General features: G+C 42.7%; 1 protein-coding gene across 1 annotated transcript; it reads left to right on the forward strand.

Moving 5' to 3' along the window:
* Positions 1-1,625: 1,625 nt before the first annotated feature.
* LOC109864383 (ATP-binding cassette sub-family D member 2) lies at positions 1,626-21,865 on the forward strand. The gene is made up of 10 exons (XM_020452129.2): positions 1,626-2,773; positions 3,116-3,296; positions 4,097-4,218; positions 9,153-9,321; positions 14,462-14,556; positions 15,271-15,416; positions 16,119-16,264; positions 17,209-17,293; positions 17,493-17,618; positions 18,507-21,865. The coding sequence occupies exons 1-10, from the start codon at positions 1,832-1,834 to the stop codon at positions 18,718-18,720; spliced, it is 2,226 nt and encodes a 741-aa protein (XP_020307718.1). The 5' UTR covers positions 1,626-1,831; the 3' UTR covers positions 18,721-21,865.
* Positions 21,866-22,401: the final 536 nt, after the last annotated feature.

Here is a 22,401-nt window from a genome sequence, read left to right on the forward strand (position 1 = left end):
GCAACTCAGCATTCTTTGTCCTCCCAACAAGAACGAGTTGAGTTTTTACCAAAAAGTTATATTTTGGTTTCATCTGACCATATGACATTCTCCCAATCTTCTTCTGGATCATCCAAATGCTCTCTTTGAGTCCCTGGCGGCATAGTGTGTTACTGATGGTAGGCTTTGTTACTTTGGTCCCAGCTCTCTGCAGGTCATTCACTAGGTCCCCCCGTGTGGATCTGGGATTTTTGCTCACCGTTCTTGTGATCATTTTGACCCCACGGGGTGAGATCTTGCGTGGAGCCCCAGATCGAGGGAGATTATCAGTGGTTTTGTATGTCTTCCATTTCCTAATAATTGCTCCCACAGTTGATTTCTTCAAACCAAGCTGCTTACCTATTGCAGATGCAGTCTTCCCAGCCTGGTGCAGGTCTACAATTTTGTTTCTGGTGTCCTTTGACAGCTCTTTAGTCTTGGCCATAGTGGAGTTTGGAGTGTGACTGTTTGAGGTTGTGGATAGGTGTCTTTTATACTGATAACAAGTTCAAACAGGTGCCATTAATACAGGTAACGAGTCGAGGACAGAGGAGCCTCTTAAAGAAGAAGTTACAGGTGATTTTCTGGATTTTTTAATCTAATTTTGTCTGTCATAGTTGAAGTGTACCTATGATGGAAATTACAGGCCTCTCTCATCTTTTTAAGTGGGAGAACTTGCACAATTGGTGGCTGACTAAATACTTTTTTGCCCCACTGTACTTCCAGAGCTGGCTCCTTCAGAAGAGGTTGGTATTCCTAAGGTGTTCATCTTTCTCTGCATTTTCTTCTTTTCAAAGAATTCCTGATAAAATGTGGGCATATGTATTATCATGTCACATATACTGTATTATAATATATACAATATGGTACCTTATTTACCCTCTGCTTTTTCATGTCATTTCTCATCATAAAACCGGTTCCTGTAACGTTAATATTCATAATGGAAAATCAAGCTAAAATTGATCTTAAAAAGGGGGTCAAGAGAATATTTTTGTTAAATAGTAACAATTATAATGTTATCTGACAAAGAAATAGAAAGTTAATGTTGAATATTCGCTAACAAGCAGTTTTTTTCTAAAACTCGTTCCACCCAGACTGTCAACAAGTAACGTTAACGTTACATCTGTAAAAGTGCTAACGTTAGCTAGCTAGCTGTCAAACTCCGCTTGAACCACCGACCCAGTTCACTTTGCCCAGTAAAATCAGACAGACAAAAACATTTTTTTATTGGGACATATATTTTATCAGCACTTGAAAGAAAATGTATCTAACAGCATACGGTAGTTGATATTTGTTGAGTTTTTATGAAACCTAGTTAGCTAGCTACCAGTGAAACGTTCTCATCAAGTAGCCGATTATAATGATGCTTCAGTTTGAGTTGAGAGAGAGGTACAAAGATGCAGGAGCCAAGCCAACAGACAAATACATGACATAGCTACTATGTCCCTCTCAAAGACGAGAGAGGCGTTCGTAGTAACCACGTTACTACACTCACTGACAAAATATAGTCACAATACAGTGTGTGTATAGTAAAAACGTACAGTAGGGACCTCATTTGAATACGTCCCTCACAACCGTATCGTGTCTTTCCGGGGTGTTGCCTATAATAAATAAAACACTGCCAAACCAAATGACGGAAACACTAGAACGTAGCTAGCGGGTGGGTTTTCTAGCTTAAACATCTCACCGTTGTATGAGGGAGATGGTTTTTCCTTTTCTTTTCGCTTCCAGATCCATAATCATACTACAATCACCGATGGATGTAGCACGGAAATAACCGGACTAGCTCTTTGATCGCTGCGTAGGGGAAAAGATGTCCAATATACTTGATGCGGCGTTCAGAGTGAAATGGGACCGGACGACTGCAGCGAAGCGAGCTGTCTTTCTCGCGGCCGCTGCCTACGGGGTGAAAACCCTGTACCCCATCGTCTGCAGACAATTCGTAAAACGGAATGGATGCAGGAATAGAAGGGGCTCTAAAGGCGAGGAAAATGGCTCGACGGTTGGCGTTAAATCACAAACAGATGCCCTGAGTCATAAAAAGTCGCCTGGGGTAAACGCAGAATTTTTTAAACAGATACTTGAACTCATCAAAATCCTCTTTCCAAAGCTTGTTTCCAAAGAGCTCGGATTGCTGTCTCTGCATTCGGTCGCGTTGATTTCACGGACATTTCTGTCTATCTATGTCGCAGGCTTGGATGGCAAGATTGTGAAAACAATCGTTGAGAAAGAACCACGCAGCTTCATCATCCAACTGATGAAATGGCTCCTTATTGCCATTCCGGCCACATTCGTGAACAGTGTTATCCGCTACCTCGAGTGCAAGCTGGCCCTCGCCTTCCGCACACGGCTAGTGGACCATGCCTACACCACCTATTTCACAGACCAGACCTACTACAAAGTCAGCAACATGGACGGGAGACTGACCAACCCGGACCAGTCTCTTACCGAGGACGTAATGATGTTTTCCCAATCCGTTGCGCATCTCTACTCGAACCTCACCAAGCCCATCTTGGATGTGATACTCACCTCCTACACCCTCATCCAGACGGCCCGGTCCAGGGGGGCCAACGCCAGCGGGCCGACCCTGCTGGCCGGGCTGGTGGTGTTTTGCACGGCCAAGGTTCTGAGGGCCTGCTCGCCGAAATTCGGAAAACTAGTAGCTGAGGAGGCCCACAGGAAAGGCCATTTACGCTATGTGCATTCCAGGATCATTGCCAATGCAGAGGAGATAGCCTTCTACAGGGGCCACAAGGTATACAAGAAAGATGCATGGTGGATTTTCCATGCAAATGTATTTATTATAATAGCAATACCAATGGGTTGGGTCCCTTGGAGTTGGATCCAATGCACACCTATGACATCGTATCCAATTCCCAAATGTGAATTTCAATCATTTGATTGACAGCCTCCTTATATGCACTTGTTTTAAATAAGACTGTCTGCCAGTGCAAAATAACTAACATACAATGTGAATGCTATGTGAACTCTATTTGCAATCCATTTGTTGTGAATGTGCTGTGCTGTGTAGGCCAGATACTTTTTGTGACTGCAATGTAAACTGCCTGTCTGTGTCTGCCGGTCCTGTGTGTGTCAGGTGGAGATGCGTCAGCTGCAGAAGTGCTACCGGGCCCTGGCGGAGCAGATGAACTTGATCCTGTCCAAGCGTCTGTGGTACATCATGGTGGAGCAGTTCCTCATGAAGTACGTGTGGAGTAGCTGTGGACTGGTCATGGTGGCTGTGCCCATCATCACAGCTACCGGCTTCGCTGACAGCGGTAATAGTCACCACGACATCATCTTGTTTTCTTCTAAAGCCCCTTGTTTTCAGGAAGGGTTGTCATGGTTGATCTCTGTTTGTGCATACCAGCAGGTAGCCTATTCCATCTTTCATTTGAACCAATTGACGTTTGGTTCTATTCAGGTCATTTTGTGCTGGACTCACAAAGCCCCCCAAAAACAGCCCCTCTTCATTTTCATGTTCCACACACAGTAGTAGCTGATCAGCATGTGTTAACCCACGGGAACCAACTATCTCAACGATACCCTGTAGGTGTTATTCAACAAGGACTTTGTTGTGCTGGTAAGGGTATATTCATCCTGTTGTCCCTATTGTCCCGTTAGCTGCTAACCAACGGAATGCTACTGTTGCCTGATGGGAGGTCGGCTCATAATAATGTGTTTGATGCCAAATGGAAAGGCATCAAGCAGATGGAAACCATGTGTTTGATGTATTTGATACCATTCCACCTGTTCCGCTACAGCCATTACCACGAGCCCGTCCTCCCCAATTAAGGTGCCACCATCCTCCTGTGGTCTCCACCCCCATCAGTGTCATACACACTGATAACATGGCAACTTTTGGGTTTTTGGCCACAAAAAAAAGAGAGCTGTCATTACAGTCTTACTGGTCTAAGCACAGAATGGCTCTGTTCCATTTCGGTCTTTTGCCACTTTCCCTAGTTCCTAGGCCCTTCCTTAGGCCATACCCCCTAGGTGTTCACAGATCAGAAAGCCAAGGGGCTACGGGCCCAGTATGTCATCTCATAGTGCCGATCCTTAATTTCCCCTCTCACAGAGACTGCCGACGGTCAGACTCAGGTGCTGGTGAGCGAGAGGACAGAGGCCTTCACCACCGCACGCAATCTCCTGGCCTCTGGAGCTGACGCCATCGAGAGGATCATGTCCTCCTACAAAGAGGTGATGTTTCACGCTTCTCTCTCCTCTCTTATTCTCTCTCTCTCTCTCTCTCTCTCTCTCTCTCTCTCTCTCTCCTGTCTCGTCTCTTACATTCAAGTGGCATTAGAGTGAATGGACAGTGTTCGAGTGAGCCATTAGACCCACTCATGACAAGAGGACTTTCAAACGGTCTGACCAACATGAAGCAACACCAAAGAAAAAGATCCCTCATTGTAATCCCAAAATGATGATGTCCATCCACACGCATTTATTATTTTGCAGACATTTATTTTTGAGTTACCAGATTTAGGCCCAAAAGGATATTTTATGTCCCCCATCACGGTGCTGATTTGAATGTTGTCTGTGTCGGTGGTGATATATATGCCCACTACAATATTTGTGAATATGACAGTTATATCTACAGTATTACATGGATGTGAGAAAAGGGCTGAGGTCCAAGAAAGCGCACTGTTTCACTCTAGGGGAGGGTAGACCTTTCAATAAGAGGAAATGAGTATTGTTGGTGTCAGACTGTGGTTTTTGTAATCCTTTGCCTTGCAAATCAGTATCACACTTCCTACTGAAGGTTAGGCTACATTTAGTCATATACAGTGGGGCAAAAAAGTATTTAGTCAGCCACCAATTGTGAAAGTTCTCCCACTTAAAAAGATGAGAGAGGCCTGTAATTTTCATCATAGGTACACTTCAACTATGATAGACAAAATTAGAAGAAAAAAATCCAGAAAATCACATTGTAGGATTTTTAATGAATTTATTTGCAACTTATGGTGGAAAATAAGTATTTGGTCAATAACAAAAGTTTATCTCAATACTTTGTTATATACCCTTTGTTGGCAATGACAGAGGTCAAACGTTTTCTGTAAGTCTTCACAAGGTTTTCACATACTGTTGCTGGTATTTTGGCCCATTCCTCCATGCAGATCTCCTCTAGAGCAATGATGTTTTGGGGCTGTTGCTGGGCAACATGGACTTTCAACTCCCTCCAAAGATTTTCTATGGGGTTGAGATCTGGAGACTGGCTAGGCCACTCCAGGAACTTGAAATGCTTCTTACGAAGCCACTCCTTCGTTGCCCGGGCGGTGTGTTTGGGATCATTGTCATGCTGAAAGACCCAGCCACGTTTCATCTTCAATGCCCTTGCTGATGGAAGGAGGTTTTCACTCAAAATCTCACGATACATGGCCCCATTTATTCTTTCCTTTACACGGATCAGTCGTCCTGGTCCCTTTGTAGAAAAACAGCCCCAAAGCATGATGTTTCCACCCCCATGCTTCACAGTAGGTATGGTGTTCTTTGGATGCAACTCAGCATTCTTTGTCCTCCAAACACGACGAGTTGAGTTTTTACCAAAAAGTTATATTTTGGTTTCATCTGACCATATGACATTCTCCCAATTTTCTTCTGGATCATCCAAATGCTCTCTAGCAAACTTCAGATGGCCCTGGACATGTACTGGCTTAAGCAGGGGGACACGTCTGGCACTGCAGGATTTGAGTCCCTGGCGGCGTAGTGTGTTACTGATGGTAGGCTTTGTTACTTTGGTCCCAGCTCTCTGCAGGTCATTCACTAGGTTCCCCCGTGTGGTTCTGGGATTTTTGCTCACCGTTCTTGTGATCATTTTGACCCCACGGGGTGAGATCTTGCGTGGAGCCCCAGATCGAGGGAGATTATCAGTGGTCTTGTATGTCTTCCATTTCCTAATAATTGCTCCCACAGTTGATTTCTTCAAACCAAGCTGCTTACCTATTGCAGATTCAGTCTTCCCAGCCTGGTGCAGGTCTACAATTTTGTTTCTGGTGTCCTTTGACAGCTCTTTGGTCAAGGCCATAATGGAGTTTGGAGTGTGACTGTTTGAGGTTGTGGACAGGTGTCTTTTATACTGATAACAAGCTCAAACAGGTGCCATTAGTACAGGTAACGAGTGGAGGACAGAGGAGCCTCTTAAAGAAGAAGTTACAGGTCTGTGAGAGCCAGAAATCTTGCTTGTTTGTAGGTGACAAAATACTTATTTTCCACCATAACTTGCAAATAAATTCATAGAAAATCCTACAATGTGATTTTCTGTATTTTTTTTCTTCTCATTTTGTCTGTCATAGTTGAAGTGTACCTATGATGAAAATTACAAGCCTCTCTCATCTTTTTAAGTGGGAGAACTTGCACAATTGGTGGCTGACTAAATACTTTTTTTGCCCCACTGTACCATACAGTGTGGAGAACACACAGGGTATGAAAAAGAACAGAATGTGATTATTAGGTAGTGTTTTGGATGTCACCCAACAAGGCTATGCATGCAGGGATTCCACTCAATGCACTGGGTTCTGCGATGTGTGTTGCTTTGGCACCCTAAGAGGCAGGCAGAGATGCTTTCCTGAGGTAAGGTTCACTCACTGTAGCTCACCCTGCTCAGTGTTTGAACAGTGCCACACACCCAAGCAGGTTATGTAACAGTAGGGTATGTTATGCAGCAGGGGCACACACGTTCACCCTGTTCACCCACGACTGCGTGGCCAAGTACGACTCCCAACACCATCATTACGTTTTCTGACGACACAACAGTGTTAGGCCTGATCCCAGACAATGATGAGACAGCCTATAGGGAGGAGGTCAGAGACCCCCCATTAACATAGATGGAACTGAATTGGAGTGGGTCGAGAACACCAACAAACTATCATGGTCCAAACACACCAAGACAGTTGTGAAGAGGTCACGACAACAGCTCTTCCCCAGATTTGGCACGGGGTCCCCAGATCCTCAAAAGGTTTTACAGCTGTACGATCGAGAGCATCCTGACCGGTTGCCTCTACCCCCAAGCCATAAGACTGCTGAACAATTGATCAAATGGCCACCTGGATAATTTACATTGACACACCCCCCTTTGTTTTTACACTGCTGCTACTCGCTGTTTATTATCTATGCATAGTCACTTTACAAATTACCTTGACTAACCTGTACCGCCGCACATTGTCTCGGTACCGGTACCCTGTGTATTTACCCCCGGTACCCCTGCCACTCAAGGCTCCCGAGTGGCGCAGCGGTCTAAGGCACTGCATCTCAGTGCTAGAGGCGTCACTACAGACCCTGGTTGGATTTCAGGTTGGATCACAACTGGGGGGTTTGGGAGTCCCATAGGGCGGTGCACAATTGGCCCAGTGTCATCCGGGTTAGGGTTTGTCGGGGTAGGCTGTCGTTGTTAATAATCTGTTCTTAACTGACTTGCCTAGTTAAATAAAAATAAAATATAGCATTGTTATTGTACTTTTTTAAATTTAAATTTTTTACTTTAGTCTATTTAGTAAATATTGTCTTAACTCTATTTCTTGAACTGCATTGTTGGTTAAGGGCTTGTAAGTAGGCATTTCACAGTACGGTCTACACCTGTTGTATTTGACAAATAACATTTGATTGGATTTGACAGACACAGGCAGGGCACATTGTACTACTGCTGCTGTCACTGCACTCTGTCTGAACACAGCCTGAGACTGTGACACACCTAAGGCTGTGGTGGTCATGACATTTTGTCAGCCGGTGATTGTCAAGCAAACAACTGCCGATCTCATGTTAATTAACATAAACACATTTAGAATCTTCTGGCTTCCATGCATAGCCTTACAAGCCACTAATGCAGACATTTGGAACATCTACATAAAAGTCCAAGAAATCCATCTATATCCTACACCATCACAATAAATCCATTCTTTATTTTAGACAGGTCAAAAGGCAAAGAGAGTTGCACACTCTATGTATAAACGCCCAGTCATTTATTGGGTAAACCACCAGGTGGTTCTATAGGCTATGTGATTGCGTGAGAAAACAGAGTGATGGCCTCTATTAAAAAGAGGAGGATCCCATCAGCTGCCAGTTCCACTTTAAGGCTTTCCCACTCTGCCACTCATGCTGGCCGGCTTAGCCTAGCTGTGAATAATCCTCCATCTGGTGATCATCCATGTAGCCTGTCTGGCTGGGTTTAGCTCCTCATTATCAATCCTATGGCACCCTAACTAACTTGGAAGATATCTCCTTAAAATGTGACCCGATTCAGGAAACTAGGCGTATGTCGCAAGTCACGACTTCACAGGAGAGCCGTTTGAACTTAAACATCTTGTTTTTATCAAAATGTGTTTTTTTGGCAGAAGTGCCTTCTCGAACATGTGAACTTTCATGTGCCTTAATAACAAACTTGTATGCCTTCTGTAAAATTGTTCAATTACGAGCCCTGTTGGTTAAGCCACAGAAAAAGTCAGCAACCTTCCCACTAGCCATGATTGGCTGAGATAATAAGTGGGCTGGACATGCCGAGAGAGGAGTTCGGATTGGTCTGCCATACAGAAGGCTTCTGTCTATTTGAGCTGGTCAGTCTGTGTTTGTAATCCTGTCAAACCTTTCCATACGGAACCCAAAAGGGTTCTACCTGTAACCAAAAGGGTTTAACCTGTAACCAAAAAGGGTTCTCTTGTGGGGACAGCCGCAGAACCCTTTTTTCTAAGAGTGTACGTTCGTCCCATTAGACAGGCTATGTTATCTGTAGGAAGGCCTCGGACCATCATCAGTACTGTGTGTTCCCTAAACACGGATACAAACAGCTATGAAAAAACAACGACACCAGCCATTGTTTAGAGTCAGATTAAGTTATGAGTGAAAATTAGTTGCATAAATTATACAGAGGTCTTTTCCATCATTCAATCAAATAATGGCCCTTCAGCTTGTACTGTAATCCTGACCAGATTTTCTGTGCACTCTACAATACACTGCTATAGACCAGCTCTGCTGCTGGCTGCTCTCATAGTTCAAGCGTTTTCCCAAAGACACCCACACTGCTCTACTTTGCACACACCTACTGTTGGGCAATGGAACTCTGTTGGGTAAGGCGACCTAACTGACTCCAGTGTTATTTACCTCAACAAGTGACCTCTGACCTTTCTTGTTGTCTGTGATAGGTCACAGAGCTGGCGGGCTACACGACACGCGTCTACAACATGTTCCTGGTGTTTGGCGAGGTGCAGAGGGGTGTCTACAAGCGCTCGTCCTCTTCGATCATGGGAACAGGAGAGAAGAAGATCGTGGCCAGGCCAGAGATGCACATCGACGGGCCTTTGGAAATCAAAGGTAGACTATCTGAGATTTAGTACACGTTTGTCCAGAGGTACGTAGGATACACTTACACATGTGAGACACTCTAACATTATTCTATTCCCTATTCAGTACACTATACCATAGTATACTACAATACTACATTAGGGGGTTGTGGTAGAATCTGGGTTAGAGAGGCGGGCTGGTAGCCTGGTAACCGAAAGGTTGCCGGTTCAAATCCCCGAGCTGCGTGCCGGGAGTGATCCGGCAGCCGGAGGGTTACCAGCTTCAATGATATTTGTGCGTCTGTAACTTTATCACTCATCATTATTCACGATTCATTCAGGATATTCCCTAATCATGATAGCATCCACATGAATGTAGAAGTGTTCAGAAACAAAATAATCTGAAAACACAACCAAAATAAACAGGAAATTCATCCAACCAAATTTGTAGTCACAAGATTGATGTAGTCATTGTGTGCTAGAAGTATGGGACTAAATACTTTAATTTGATCTTATTTTTTTACAGGCTAGAGAGAGACACAGGGTCCATCCCAAATGGCACCCTGTTCTCTATATAGTGCACTACTTTCAGTGTTTCCTCATATTAATTTACCAGTGGCAGGCCACCACTTCTAAATCTGTATATACTGTATATATACAGTGCCTTGCGAAAGTATTCGGCCCCCTTGAACTTTGCGACCTTTTGCCACATTTCAGGCTTCAAACATAAAGATATAAAAATGTATTTTTTTGTTAAGAATCAACAACAAGTGGGACACAATCATGAAGTGGAACGACATTTATTGGATATTTCAAACTTTTTTAACATAAAAAACGTAAAAATTGGGCGTGCAAAATTATTCAGCCCCCTTAAGTTAATACTTTGTAGCGCCACCTTTTGCTGCGATTACAGCTGTAAGTCGCTTGGGGTATGTCTCTATCAGTTTTGCACATCGAGAGACTGACATTTTTTCCCATTCCTCCTTGCAAAACAGCTCGAGCTCAGTGAGGTTGGATGGAGAGCATTTGTGAACAGCAGTTTTCAGTTCTTTCCACAGATTCTCGATTGGATTCAGGTCTGGACTTTGACTTGGCCATTCTAACACCTGGATATGTTTATTTTTGAACCATTCCATTGTAGATTTTGCTTTATGGTTTGGATCATTGTCTTGTTGGAAGACAAATCTCCGTCCCAGTCTCAGGTCTTTTGCAGACTCCATCAGGCTTTCTTCTAGAATGGTCCTGTATTTGGCTCCATCCATCTTCCCATCAATTTTAACCATCTTCTCTGTCCCTGCTGAAGAAAAGCAGGCCCAAACCATGATGCTGCCACCACCATGTTTGACAGTGGGGATGGTTGTTCAGGGTGATGAGCTGTGTTGCTTTTACGCCAAACATAACGTTTTGCATTGTTGCCAAAAAGTTCAATTTTGGTTTCATCTGACCAGAGCACCTTCTTCCACATGTTTGGTGTGTCTCCCAGGTGGCTTGTGGCAAACTTTAAACAACACTTTTTATGGATATCTTTAAGAAATGGCTTTCTTCTTGCCACTCTTCCATAAAGGCCAGATTTGTGCAATATACGACTGATTGTTGTCCTATGGACAGAGTCTCCCACCTCAGCTGTAGGTCTCTGCAGTTCATCCAGAGTGATCATGGGCCTCTTGGCTGCATCTCTGATCAGTCTTCTCCTTGTATGAGCTGAAAGTTTAGAGGGACGGCCAGGTCTTGGTAGATTTGCAGTGGTCTGATACTCCTTCCATTTCAATATTATCGCTTGCACAGTGCTCCTTGGGTTGTTTAAAGCTTGGGAAATCTTTTTGTATCCAAATCCGGCTTTAAACTTCTTCACAGCAGTATCTCGGACCTGCCTGGTGTGTTCCTTGTTCTTCATGATGCTCTCTGCGCTTTTAACGGACCTCTGAGACTATCACAGTGCAGGTGCATTTATACGGAGACTTGATTACACACAGGTGGATTGTATTTATCATCATTAGTCATTTAGGTCAACATTGGATCATTCAGAGATCCTCACTGAACTTCTGGAGAGAGTTTGCTGCACTGAAAGTAAAGGGGCTGAATAATTTTGAACGCCCAATTTTTCAGTTTTTGATTTGTTAAAAATGTTTGAAATATCCAATAAATGTCGTTCCACTTCATGATTGTGTACCACTTGTTGTTGATTCTTCACAAAAAAATACAGATTTATATCTTTATGTTTGAAGTCTGAAATGTGGCAAAAGGTCGCAAAGTTCAAGGGGGCCGAATACTTTCGCAAGGCACTGTATATTTATATACTGTATATAAAGAAAAAATTGGGGATGTTAAAATGTTTTCACTGTAAAGTTAAATGACTAAAACAGATCATGTAGAAAAGATAATGGACCTATATATTAAAAATAAAATATGATCATCTTCGAGAACTGACAATCACCAAAATAAAACTAGACAGTCAGGGAGAATCTAAAAGTCCCAAAATTGCATGGCATTATTTTGTGACAATGTATGAGTCATTCAGATAGCATAAGAACACTGCATAAGTGTGTAGAACTGTAGGAAATGTGCTCTAAACGGCACATTTTCTCTCAGCCCCATGGCAAAATGTATAAAATTGCAGGAGACGTACTTTAAAACTGACATGTTTTCTCCGCCCTATGACAGAATGTGTAGAATTTTGGGAAATTTGCTTTAAAACATTTTGTCTCTGCGGCCAGGAGGATGGCCTCTAAAATGTTCAGTTGCCTGGAATGACAAGTTATAACGTATATATGTGTCATTTGATGCGTTCATAGTCTGTTGGGGTTTTTCAATTAGGTACAGTACATTCTGAAAGTATTCAGACCCATTTACTCTTTCCACATTTTGTTACGTTACAGCCTTATTCTAAAATATTTTAAATAAACGTTTTTCCTTATCAATCTACACACAATACCCCATAATGACAAAGCGAAAACAAGTTTTTAGAAATATTTGCAAATGTATACTCGAAATTGAGCTCAGGTGCCTCCTGTTTCCATTGATCATCCTTGAGATGTTTCAACAACTTGATTGCAAATTCGATTGATTGGATATGATTTGGAAAGGCACACACCTGTCTATATAAGGTCCCACAGTTGACAGTGCATGTCAGAGCAAAAACCAAGCCATGAGGTCAAAGGAATTGTCCGTAGAGCTCCAAGACAGGATTGTGTCGAGGCACAGATCTGGGGAAGGGTACCAAGACATTTTTGCAGCAATGAAGGTCCCCAAGAACACAGTGGCCTCCATCATTCTTAAATGGAAGAAGTTTGGAACCTACAACACTATTCCTAGAGCTGGCAGCCCGTCCAAACTGAGCAATCGGGGGAGAAGGGCCTTGGTCAGTGAGGTGACTAAGAACCTGATGGTCACTCTGACAGAGCTCCAGAGTTCCTCTGTGGAGAAGGGAGAACTTTCCAGAAGGACAACCATCTCTGCAGCACTCCAACAATCAGGCCTTTATGGTAAAGTGGCCAGACCGAAGCCACTGCTCAGTGAAAGGCACATGACAACCTGCTTGGAGTTTTCCAAAAGGCACGTAAAGGACTCTCAGACCATGAGAAAGAAGATTCTCAAACCAAGATTGAACTCTTTGACCTGAATGCCAAGTGTCACGTCTGGAGGAAACCTGGCAACTTTCCTACGGTGAAGCATGGTGTAGGCAGCATCATGCGGTGGGGATATTTTTCAGTGGCAGGGACTGGGAGACTTGTCAGGATCTAGGGAAAGATGAATGGAGCAAAGTACAGAGAGATCCTTGATGAAAACCTGCTTCAGATGGCTTAGGACCTCAGACTGATGCTAAGGTTCACCTTCCAACAGGACAACGACCCTAAGCACACAGCCAAGACAACGCAGGAGTGGCTTCGGGACAAGTCTGAATGTCCTTGAGTGGCCCAGCCAGAGCCTGGACTTGAACCCAATTAAACATCTCTGGAGAGACCTGAAAATAGCTGTGCAGCGATTCTCCCCATCCAACCTGACAGATCTTGAGAGTAACAGCAGAGAGAAATGGGAGAAACTCCCCAAATACAGGTGTGACAAGCTTGTAGCGTCATACCCAAGAAGACTCGAGGCTGTAATCACTTACAAAGGTGCTTCAACAAAGTACTGAGTAAAGGGCCTGACTACTTATGTAAATGTGATAATTCAATTTCTAAAAAACAGTTTTTGCTTTGTCATTATGTGGTATTGTGTGTAGATTGATGAGGGGGAAAAAAGCTATTTAATCCATTTTAGAATAAGCCTGTAACGTAACAAAATGTGGAAAAGTCCAGGGGTCTGAATACTTTCCGAATGCACTGTAAATGCAGATGGGCCAACCCAAGCTTCAGCCTATTTATTTCTGGCTACAGATTTGAATGGTTTTAAAGAGAAAATTACGTTTCAGATGGTGTCAACATAATCATATATTCTTTCATTTTGGAGTAGAATGTCCCTTTCAAAAGAATTGACGTTCCCCCCCCCCCCACGCTAACTTTGCCATCGCTGCTGAACAAAAATCCTAGGGGAAACACTGACTTTTGACCAGAGACCTATGGGCCTTTGTCAAAAATAGTGCACTACAAAAGGGAATAGGGTGCAATTTGGGAAACAGCCGAGGCTAATCCTGTGTATCTTTCTTGCTGTTCTTTCAAGCCATCTTGGTCTAAAGTCAGATATCCATCCTCAGCATCAATCGACTGTAATCATGATATAAGATGTTTTATTGTTTCATACACCGGATAGGTACAGTGAAGTGTGTCGTTTTACAGGGTCAGCCATAGTAGTACGGCACCCCTGGAGCAAGTTAGGGTTAATTGCTCAAGGGTACTTCGACAGGTTTTTCACCATGTCAGCCCGGTATTCGAACCAACCACCTTTCTGACACCTTTCTGGAACTGGCCCAACGCTCTAACTGCTCGGCTAATACCACCGGTGAACATGTGCATCTGGACATACTCTTCGCTAACACAGCTAGTTAGTCAGTTGGACACGTCCTCGCTATCTACAGCTGCACTTTTTTATACTTTCTCACACTTTTTAAATGCTGCCACACATTTTTTTTCTGGCAGCCACGTGCACTCTGGTTGACTGAACTGATCATATGAATTATTGATCGACACACAATGACCAGTTTTCTCTTATTTTTTTTTTGTCTTTGTCTTCTGCAGGAAGAGTCATCGATGTGGACAATGGCATCGTGTGTGAGAGTGTCCCTATCATCACTCCCAATGGAGACATAGTGGTCTCCAGCCTCAACTTCAAGGTGAGAAATAACACATCAACATCCTGGGTGATGTTCAGTAGTGATAAAACGTTTTCAAATGAAGTGAAATACTTCAAATGATGTACTACCTGAACTTATCCAATAAGAAAGCAGATTTTTGTTTCCATTCCCAAAGTGTTGTGAAAGTGCGTCCTACTAAATCATCCTAAATGTTACAGCACCTGTGATGTGTTTGCTGTTACTATTTTCCTAATCCTCCAGCCATCTTCCCCCAGGGTAGGGAGTACATGCTTTGTCCTTTGTTGTGTTACCCGGAAGTTAGTTCACTTTGAGATTTGAATGTATTTTTGTGAAGTGAACCCTGGCTAAAAGAAGGAAGCACACATGTAATTATCACACACACACACACAGACACACACTACATTGCATAGTATAAAATAAGGACAGTATTGCTTCCTAATACTCAACATAAACCATGACAACAACAAAAAGATGTAGGGACAACATACAATCAAGTGATTGCTTTGCCACACTCATGTCATGGGTTGTTAGACACATCAGCTGTGAGGAAACTATTCAGTACTCCAAGGCTATAACGTGTGTGTGCGTGTGTGTGCGTGTGTGTGTGTGTGTGTGTGTGTGTGTGTGTGTGTGTGTGTGTGTGTGTGTGTGTGTGTGTGTGTGTGTGTGTGTGTGTGTGTGTGTGTGTGTGTGTGTGTGTGTGTGTGTGTGTGTGTATGCTGTTTCTTGCAGGTGGAGGAAGGTATGCACCTGTTGATCACAGGTCCTAACGGCTGTGGGAAGAGTTCTCTGTTCAGGATCCTCAGTGGGCTGTGGCCTGTCTATGGGGGGCTGCTGCACAAGCCCTCCCCACAACACATGTTCTACATACCACAAAGGTTAGTGGTTGTCACTGTCACACACATCCTTATGCCCACACATGTACCGACGCTGACACGCATGTACCCATGTATAGATTATAGGATCTTCATTTGACCACTCTATTGTTGCTGCAAATGTTACTGCACAACAGGAAATGCAAACGGGTTTAAAAAGGCTTCTAAAGTTTGTAATTTCCACTTTAAAATGTCAGACTTGATTTGCTCTAACAAAAAATGGATCAACCCCTACAAAAATGGCCACTAATTAAAATCCACATAACTAATTAATGGCCACATTTCCTGTTGCTGCAGGATTATTTTCCTGCTGTGGCAAACTGGCTCAAATTAAGATCCTACATCTGTACCATGCAGGCTTGCATAGAGGCACACACACAAGCATGCACGGATTAATATTCTGTATGCATGCATGCACACACACACACACACACACACACAGTTAAATGTATTGAAAATCAGCAGGAGGTAACCTTACCCTCTAGACTCGGTAACTGGATCTCCATGGAGAGTGAGAGAGAGTAACCAGACCTTAGAGTAGTGAAATATTTACCAGATCTTCCAGGTGTTTTGACGGCTTTACTGGAATGGTGAAACGTGACACACACACACACACACACACACACACACACACAGACCTCTTTACCCAAATGTTGTGTCTGACTATCTCCCCCTCTCTCTCGCTCTCTCTCGCCCTCACCTCAGGCCGTACATGTCCATTGGGACCCTGAGAGACCAGGTGATCTACCCAGACTCTCTAAAGGACATGCATGACAGGGGCTACAGAGACACGGACCTGGAGGTCATTCTGGACATCGTTAACCTCAACCAGATAGTGACCCGCGAGGGCGGTAAGAACCCGGGGAGGGATCTGAGTCAGCCTAGAACAGAAGGGCTGCGTGGGTCTGAAGGCGTAGTAACAGGTGCACTTTGAAAAGAGCTGGCCTGACAAAAACTCCCAGCATCCTATTTTTAAGCCATTTGCCCTTGAGATTAATGATATGGTTTCCAAGGGGATTCCCTAACTACAACTGACATATACTGAACGGGGCCCTCTCAGTTCAGCTAACACACCCTTCCTAAAAAAAAAACCACTCAAGAAGTTATTTCAGTATTTTCTAGTGGCATCAGTCTGTCCCTCTCCATATCTTTGGTCTTATTAAGGACATGTAGAGTGTAGTTAATTGGAGACCAGTGGTCCTGTTATTCTCCGACAATCGGCTCCATTAATGTGACCTCACCACTAAGCCTAGTCACTCCCGGTTAGAGCCATGAATGGCTGCTTTGTAACCACCGTGTGAATGGTTCCTAGCCAGAGGAGAGGGTCATTCAACTAAAATAATCTTGGGATCCCTCCAGAAGGGATTATCATTTTCCCTGTTTGTTCACAAACGCCGGCTGTAGAGACATTGAAGTCCTGCGTTTTCCTCCTGCGTCATGGCTCTAAATCGGGATTAGAAAGTATTCGTTTTTTTTTGTCATTTGAGATGAATATGAAGCCCGGTAATTTAAAACGGAAAAGACACAGGACGCCTTGGCAGCGGGACAAAGGAAAGGCTTGTTTTTAAGCCTCAGAGAGAGACAACGTTTGTAAGTCAGTCAGTCTCCTATGGAATATTCTTGAACTTTGGGCTCTCGCCACAGGTGTTACCGTGGTTACACTAAATGTAAACCCTTTGCGTTGGTCTTTGGGTAGCGTTTAACCTACTTATTCCAGTGGAGAATAAAACTGTGGTCAATGACAGTGCTTCCAATATTAACTAACTGTGATGTGTGTCTGCTTGTCTGTGTGTAGGTTGGGATGCAGAGATGGACTGGAAGGATGTGTTGTCTGGGGGAGAGAAACAGAGGATGGGCATGGCTCGCATGTTCTACAACAGGTACGACTTGGCCTGCCATCGTAGGCCTTCTTAAACCCTGTACGTGTGGGTTGGAAAAACGGAATAGTAGATAGTGCTGGTGATCGAATAGCCCATTTTCCTCTCTTGTTCTATAGTTGATTGATTGGTGGCCAGCTGATTTAATTCATCGTTAATTTGAAAGTTATACACTTCTAAATTAATTTTTCTTGTGTGTCAGGCCAAAGTACGCCCTGTTAGATGAGTGCACCAGTGCTGTCAGCATTGACGTGGAGGGGAAAATATTCCAGGCTGCAAAGGATGCTGGGATATCCTTACTGTCAATCACCCATAGACCCTCCCTCTGGTAAGAGATAGATATCATATCTGGACCAGTCTGTCCAGCCCAATTCCAATCTTTTTTTCACTAATTCGTATTTTGACCAATCACATCAGGTCTTTTCATGTCAGATATTTTTCAGAGCTGGTCAAAAGACCAATTTGTGAAAAAATGTCAGAATTGGGCTGCCTGTTTAAATGCAGCCATGGTGTCTCTTCCGACAGCCGCTGTGTCTCCAATACCTAGGTGGAGCACCATGAGTTTGGCAAGCAAGACTAGTCAGATAGTTTCTCAAACGTCCAATGTGTAATATTGTATGCCGCTTTTTGTCTTGAAGCACACAGATTCTGTGCCTAACACTGTAGAAGAGTTTTAAAGGAAAACCGTACAGAAACCTGTAGAAAAAAGGAAATGCAAAATACTACCGCAAAACAAGTAGTAGCCTATAAGCAAATGCACTACTAGATGTCATGTCAGCAATGCTCTGTTCTTTGTTTTCTTTGAGTTAGCCTCAGAGAAAACACAAACAGGACTACCACAATATTGTGCAAGTCTGTTCCTCTCAGGAGATTGCTGCTGCTATTTAGTTGCTTGTTTAACCTTAGCAGTCACGTAACCCTATGACATTTTACACGACATGACATGACACTACACCACGCAACAAGGCTGGGAACAGCACAAAATAATCACAACATGACTGCAACCACAATGGAACAGGACACATGCGCCATCACTAACACTGCAATACTGTTTCATAACATACCACAACCATAAGGTCAAAGACAATTGTATACTATTTGGAAATAATGTTGTGCTTCGACTGGATAGTGAACGAATTAAAAAGAGAAACATAACGCAACCATGAAATAATCCCACCCTTAACCCATATTCTTGCTCCACTTTTCATACCGACAGGAAGTACCACACTCACCTGTTACAGTTTGATGGTGAGGGAGGATGGAGGTTCGAGCAGCTGGACACCGCTACGCGTCTCTCCCTGACCGAGGAGAAACAACGCCTCGAGTCTTCACTTGCAGGAATACCCAAGATGCAACACAGACTCAACGAACTCTGCAAGATCCTGGGAGCGGACTCAGCCCTCAAAACAGCCGACTTAGCAGAGGAATGAAAGAAAGAGCGAGATGTTCAGAAAAGTCAAAAGTATAATTTTTTTGTTTCAACGCACACCAAACGCATATTCCCATACGTTTCCAATGTTGGGGTTGAGTTTTAAGAATTCAGCGACACTGTTGTTTTCTAGATGTTTTCATTGCTGAGTGGTTGAGAGACTTAAAATCTCTGACAAGCTGAGACTAACATTTTATTTGGTTGTACAATGAAGTCAAATTATTTTTCATTTCTAGCACTACTTGGGGAATAGTTCATTGTTATTGCCGTAGTTATCAAGTGCTGAAGTAGTAGGCTTATGCTATTTTGTGTGAGACAGTCTTTTCCTCCTTTTATTGTATAGATTTGTTTGTGTTAATAAAACAGTACTATGGACAGGAAAATGCACAACGTGTCGTTTTATTAGATGAGTTTAAAAGGTTGACGTTTCGGCCTTTTAATAGCCTTCTATGTCAATCTTTTAAACTTGTCTAATTCAACCTTCTTTTTTTTTTTTAAGAACGGTGAGCTAGCGTTGCACCTTTTCCTGTCCAATGATCTCTACAAATTTTTGGGGGGGGTTTCACCTCGACTCACTTTGGTTGAGCACCCTCTCCTTCTTTCTGTCAACAAAAAAAAACTACTAGAAAGGTCTTTGGATGATATCAAACAATGAACATACACGTTTTTACAATCATATCAAGTTCTTCATTAAGGTTAGGCTAATAAGCATACCGTTTTCAAGGTAACCCAATTGCTCAAATGTTAAGTACCACAGCTGCAATAAATTTGTGTCCCTTTCTGTTATCTCAGCTACTGGCGCAGGGGTTATGTCATAAGGACATCTTTCTTATAACATGACTGAATGTGTTTCTCACAGGTTATTTCCTCAGAACTGCAGTGTGGTAATATATTCCAAATACCTCAGTAGCTTTCAAAATATCTGGCTCTGCATTTTAAATAACACCCTCCCTTAGACCTATATAGTGCACTACTTTCACCTTTGTTAGTGGCTAAGAGATGGTTGTCTTAGGAGCTATTATTGGACATTGGTGCATTAGTGACAGAGCTGTGGGTCTGTTGCTATAGGCTTCTGGTCCACTGAACAAATACAATGGATTTCAAGGCATTCCGTCTTGTCTCCAGCAGAGCACAGCAGGAATCGGACTGGACTCACTCACACAAACGCACGTTAACGCACACACACACACACACACACACACATCGCCTGGCAAAGCCCTCCTCACTGTCACTAGGGTAATATCCGCGGAACAGGGGTGTTTTGTGTTGTCTCGGTCCGCTATCTTCACCCCTATAAACATAAGTCACATCATCAGCATAGAGGTTTACATTGTGTTTTACAATAAACACGGTTGTTTTCCATTGTAGTTCAGTACAGTTTAGTTGGTTGCTGAGTTTTATTAAATGTTACCTTGTTATAGCCACCCACAGTACAAATCAATCTAGTTGAGCAATTCATATTTGTTACCAGCGACCTATCTCAGACTTTATACTGTGAACTTTGTTTCTTTCTTTTTTTGATAATGTCATAAAATTGTATTTTTAATGTAGGGATTTTAGAGTTTGATAACGCCTCTTCAAACCTGTGTATGCACTGTAAATCTTCTGCTGAACAAAGCTGGCATTTCAGCGCTGCTGAGGTTAATATAGGTCAAATCCAAGACCAGTCCTTCTAGTGCTGTAGCCTTATAGCCTGGCTGTGTTAGTGTATCCCCTATACCAGGGTTCTCCAACTGGCGGTCCGCGGCCCGAATTTGGCCCCCCAAGAGCAAAAAAAAAAGTGTATTTTTATCGTTGTAAATAAAAGACTGTAAAAACAGCAGCAAATCAGCTCCGAGTGATTAACATGTTGAAAATGTCAAATTATTGCCACTCATAATAGAGAGAGATATGTAATCGTATACAGATCCGAGCAAGGTTTAGAATGATTATGTCAAATATTATATCTGTTTGGGCTTCTTGCAGTCTATTTGCAGTCTACACATTATTTGTAATTATGTTCCAGCCCCCTGACCATCAGCTCAAGAATGAAATCAGCCGGTGGCTGAATCTAGTTGATCCCTGCCCTATACGGTATTTTCAATCAGTGACACATACTAATGCTGGGTTATTTGATTGGCTTGGTAACGTCTGTGACAAATCAGAATGAAATCAGTAACCGCAATGTCAGAATATTTACAAGGGTACAAGTGCAACTGCAATATTTTGACCACTACATCTCAGACTAAACTGTCTTAAAGAGAAGTGACATGGAAAATAATGTATGTGAGTTATAAATATGTAAACTATATATTGTAATGTATACTTTGTTAATATGGTACTTATACTTTGCCTCTGCATGGAATGGGTGAGTGTGAGTGATGCCTCAATCACATGTTATATTTGAACTGTCTCTTTCAATCAATGCTAAACAGAGAGCATTGTGGGAGGAAAAATACAATAACTTGCACCGTGAATAGTTGTTCATGGAAATAGTGTTGACATTTTGTAATATACTTGGTTATAACTACTGTTATGAAATAGGTTATGAGCCTGAAAATAACCTACATATTCAGGCTTCTCATTCTTTGGGATTCTAACTAATACTTTGTGTCTTGAAAAGGACACCTGACATAGTTTGAAACCAGATTTCCCTGTACTGTAAAAAAACACAAAAAAAACCTGTGTTGCTCAGCCCTGTTGATAGGAAGTATATACAGTATACTACTGGATGAAACAGTGTTGAAGTGACTGAGAACGGTATGGAATGAGTAGAATCGAGAGGTGATGCTTGAAACTGTATACATGTTTACCCTGAGTTTAGCTATCTAACCAAGACTGGATCAAAGTCAAACTAAATCAAATATGCTTTGGTATTCTATAAAATTGTTAAGTTAGGCCCACTCTAGTATGTTCCCACAACACTGACGTACTAACAATTCTTTGATACAATTCTTTTGTCATTTTTCTAATAAGTGGAACATCCGAATGTACTGTATTTGACATGTGTCATAGCATTTGGCTTTGTCATTCGGGCAATTCATCCAATTTTGGCAACGGTAACAATTGGAAGTGTGATTTGCAAAATGGTTGTTCATTGAATGGTACCTCTTGTAACTAATGCATGTGTTCTGTCGTGATTTTATTAAAGAAGAGTAACAAACTCATTTATGTTATGGGCAGGGGGTCTGTTTTGTTCTGTGGGCCTAGTGATGCTGTTTCAGTCCAGAGAGACATGGGACTGAGGGACAAGAACAGGCGTTGTCTCCCCTCTCTTCTAGTCTCCTGATTTTTTTTTAATGGCGGGAAAACAAACAAAACGTTCTAAGCCCACCTGTTCTGCTACTGCTGTTCGTTCTACACGCGGAGGCTGTGCGCTGAGTGTTCCTTTACGTCACTGTGAATCCCATATGTAGTTTCAAACATGCTTAAAATCATATGCTTGGCTCATGACACTTTTGCTCTTGAAAATGTATTTTCCTGTAAATAAAACATGACAACCACTAAAGACTGTAAAACTCAAAAATAATTGATTCATTGTTGTGTTGTGCTGTCGTTAGTCATTTTGGAGCTGGTTGCGTATTCCAGCCTCAGAGCACAGGGGTATTCAATGTGACGTGTATCTGATGCCATCTGTTGTATAAAGACGGAAATGATTTGGATCACACAGTACTTTTGTAATCATAACCCTTGACCACACGAT

This window comes from Oncorhynchus kisutch, linkage group LG19, assembly GCF_002021735.2.
Source record: "Oncorhynchus kisutch isolate 150728-3 linkage group LG19, Okis_V2, whole genome shotgun sequence".
Classification (NCBI taxonomy): domain Eukaryota; kingdom Metazoa; phylum Chordata; class Actinopteri; order Salmoniformes; family Salmonidae; genus Oncorhynchus; species Oncorhynchus kisutch.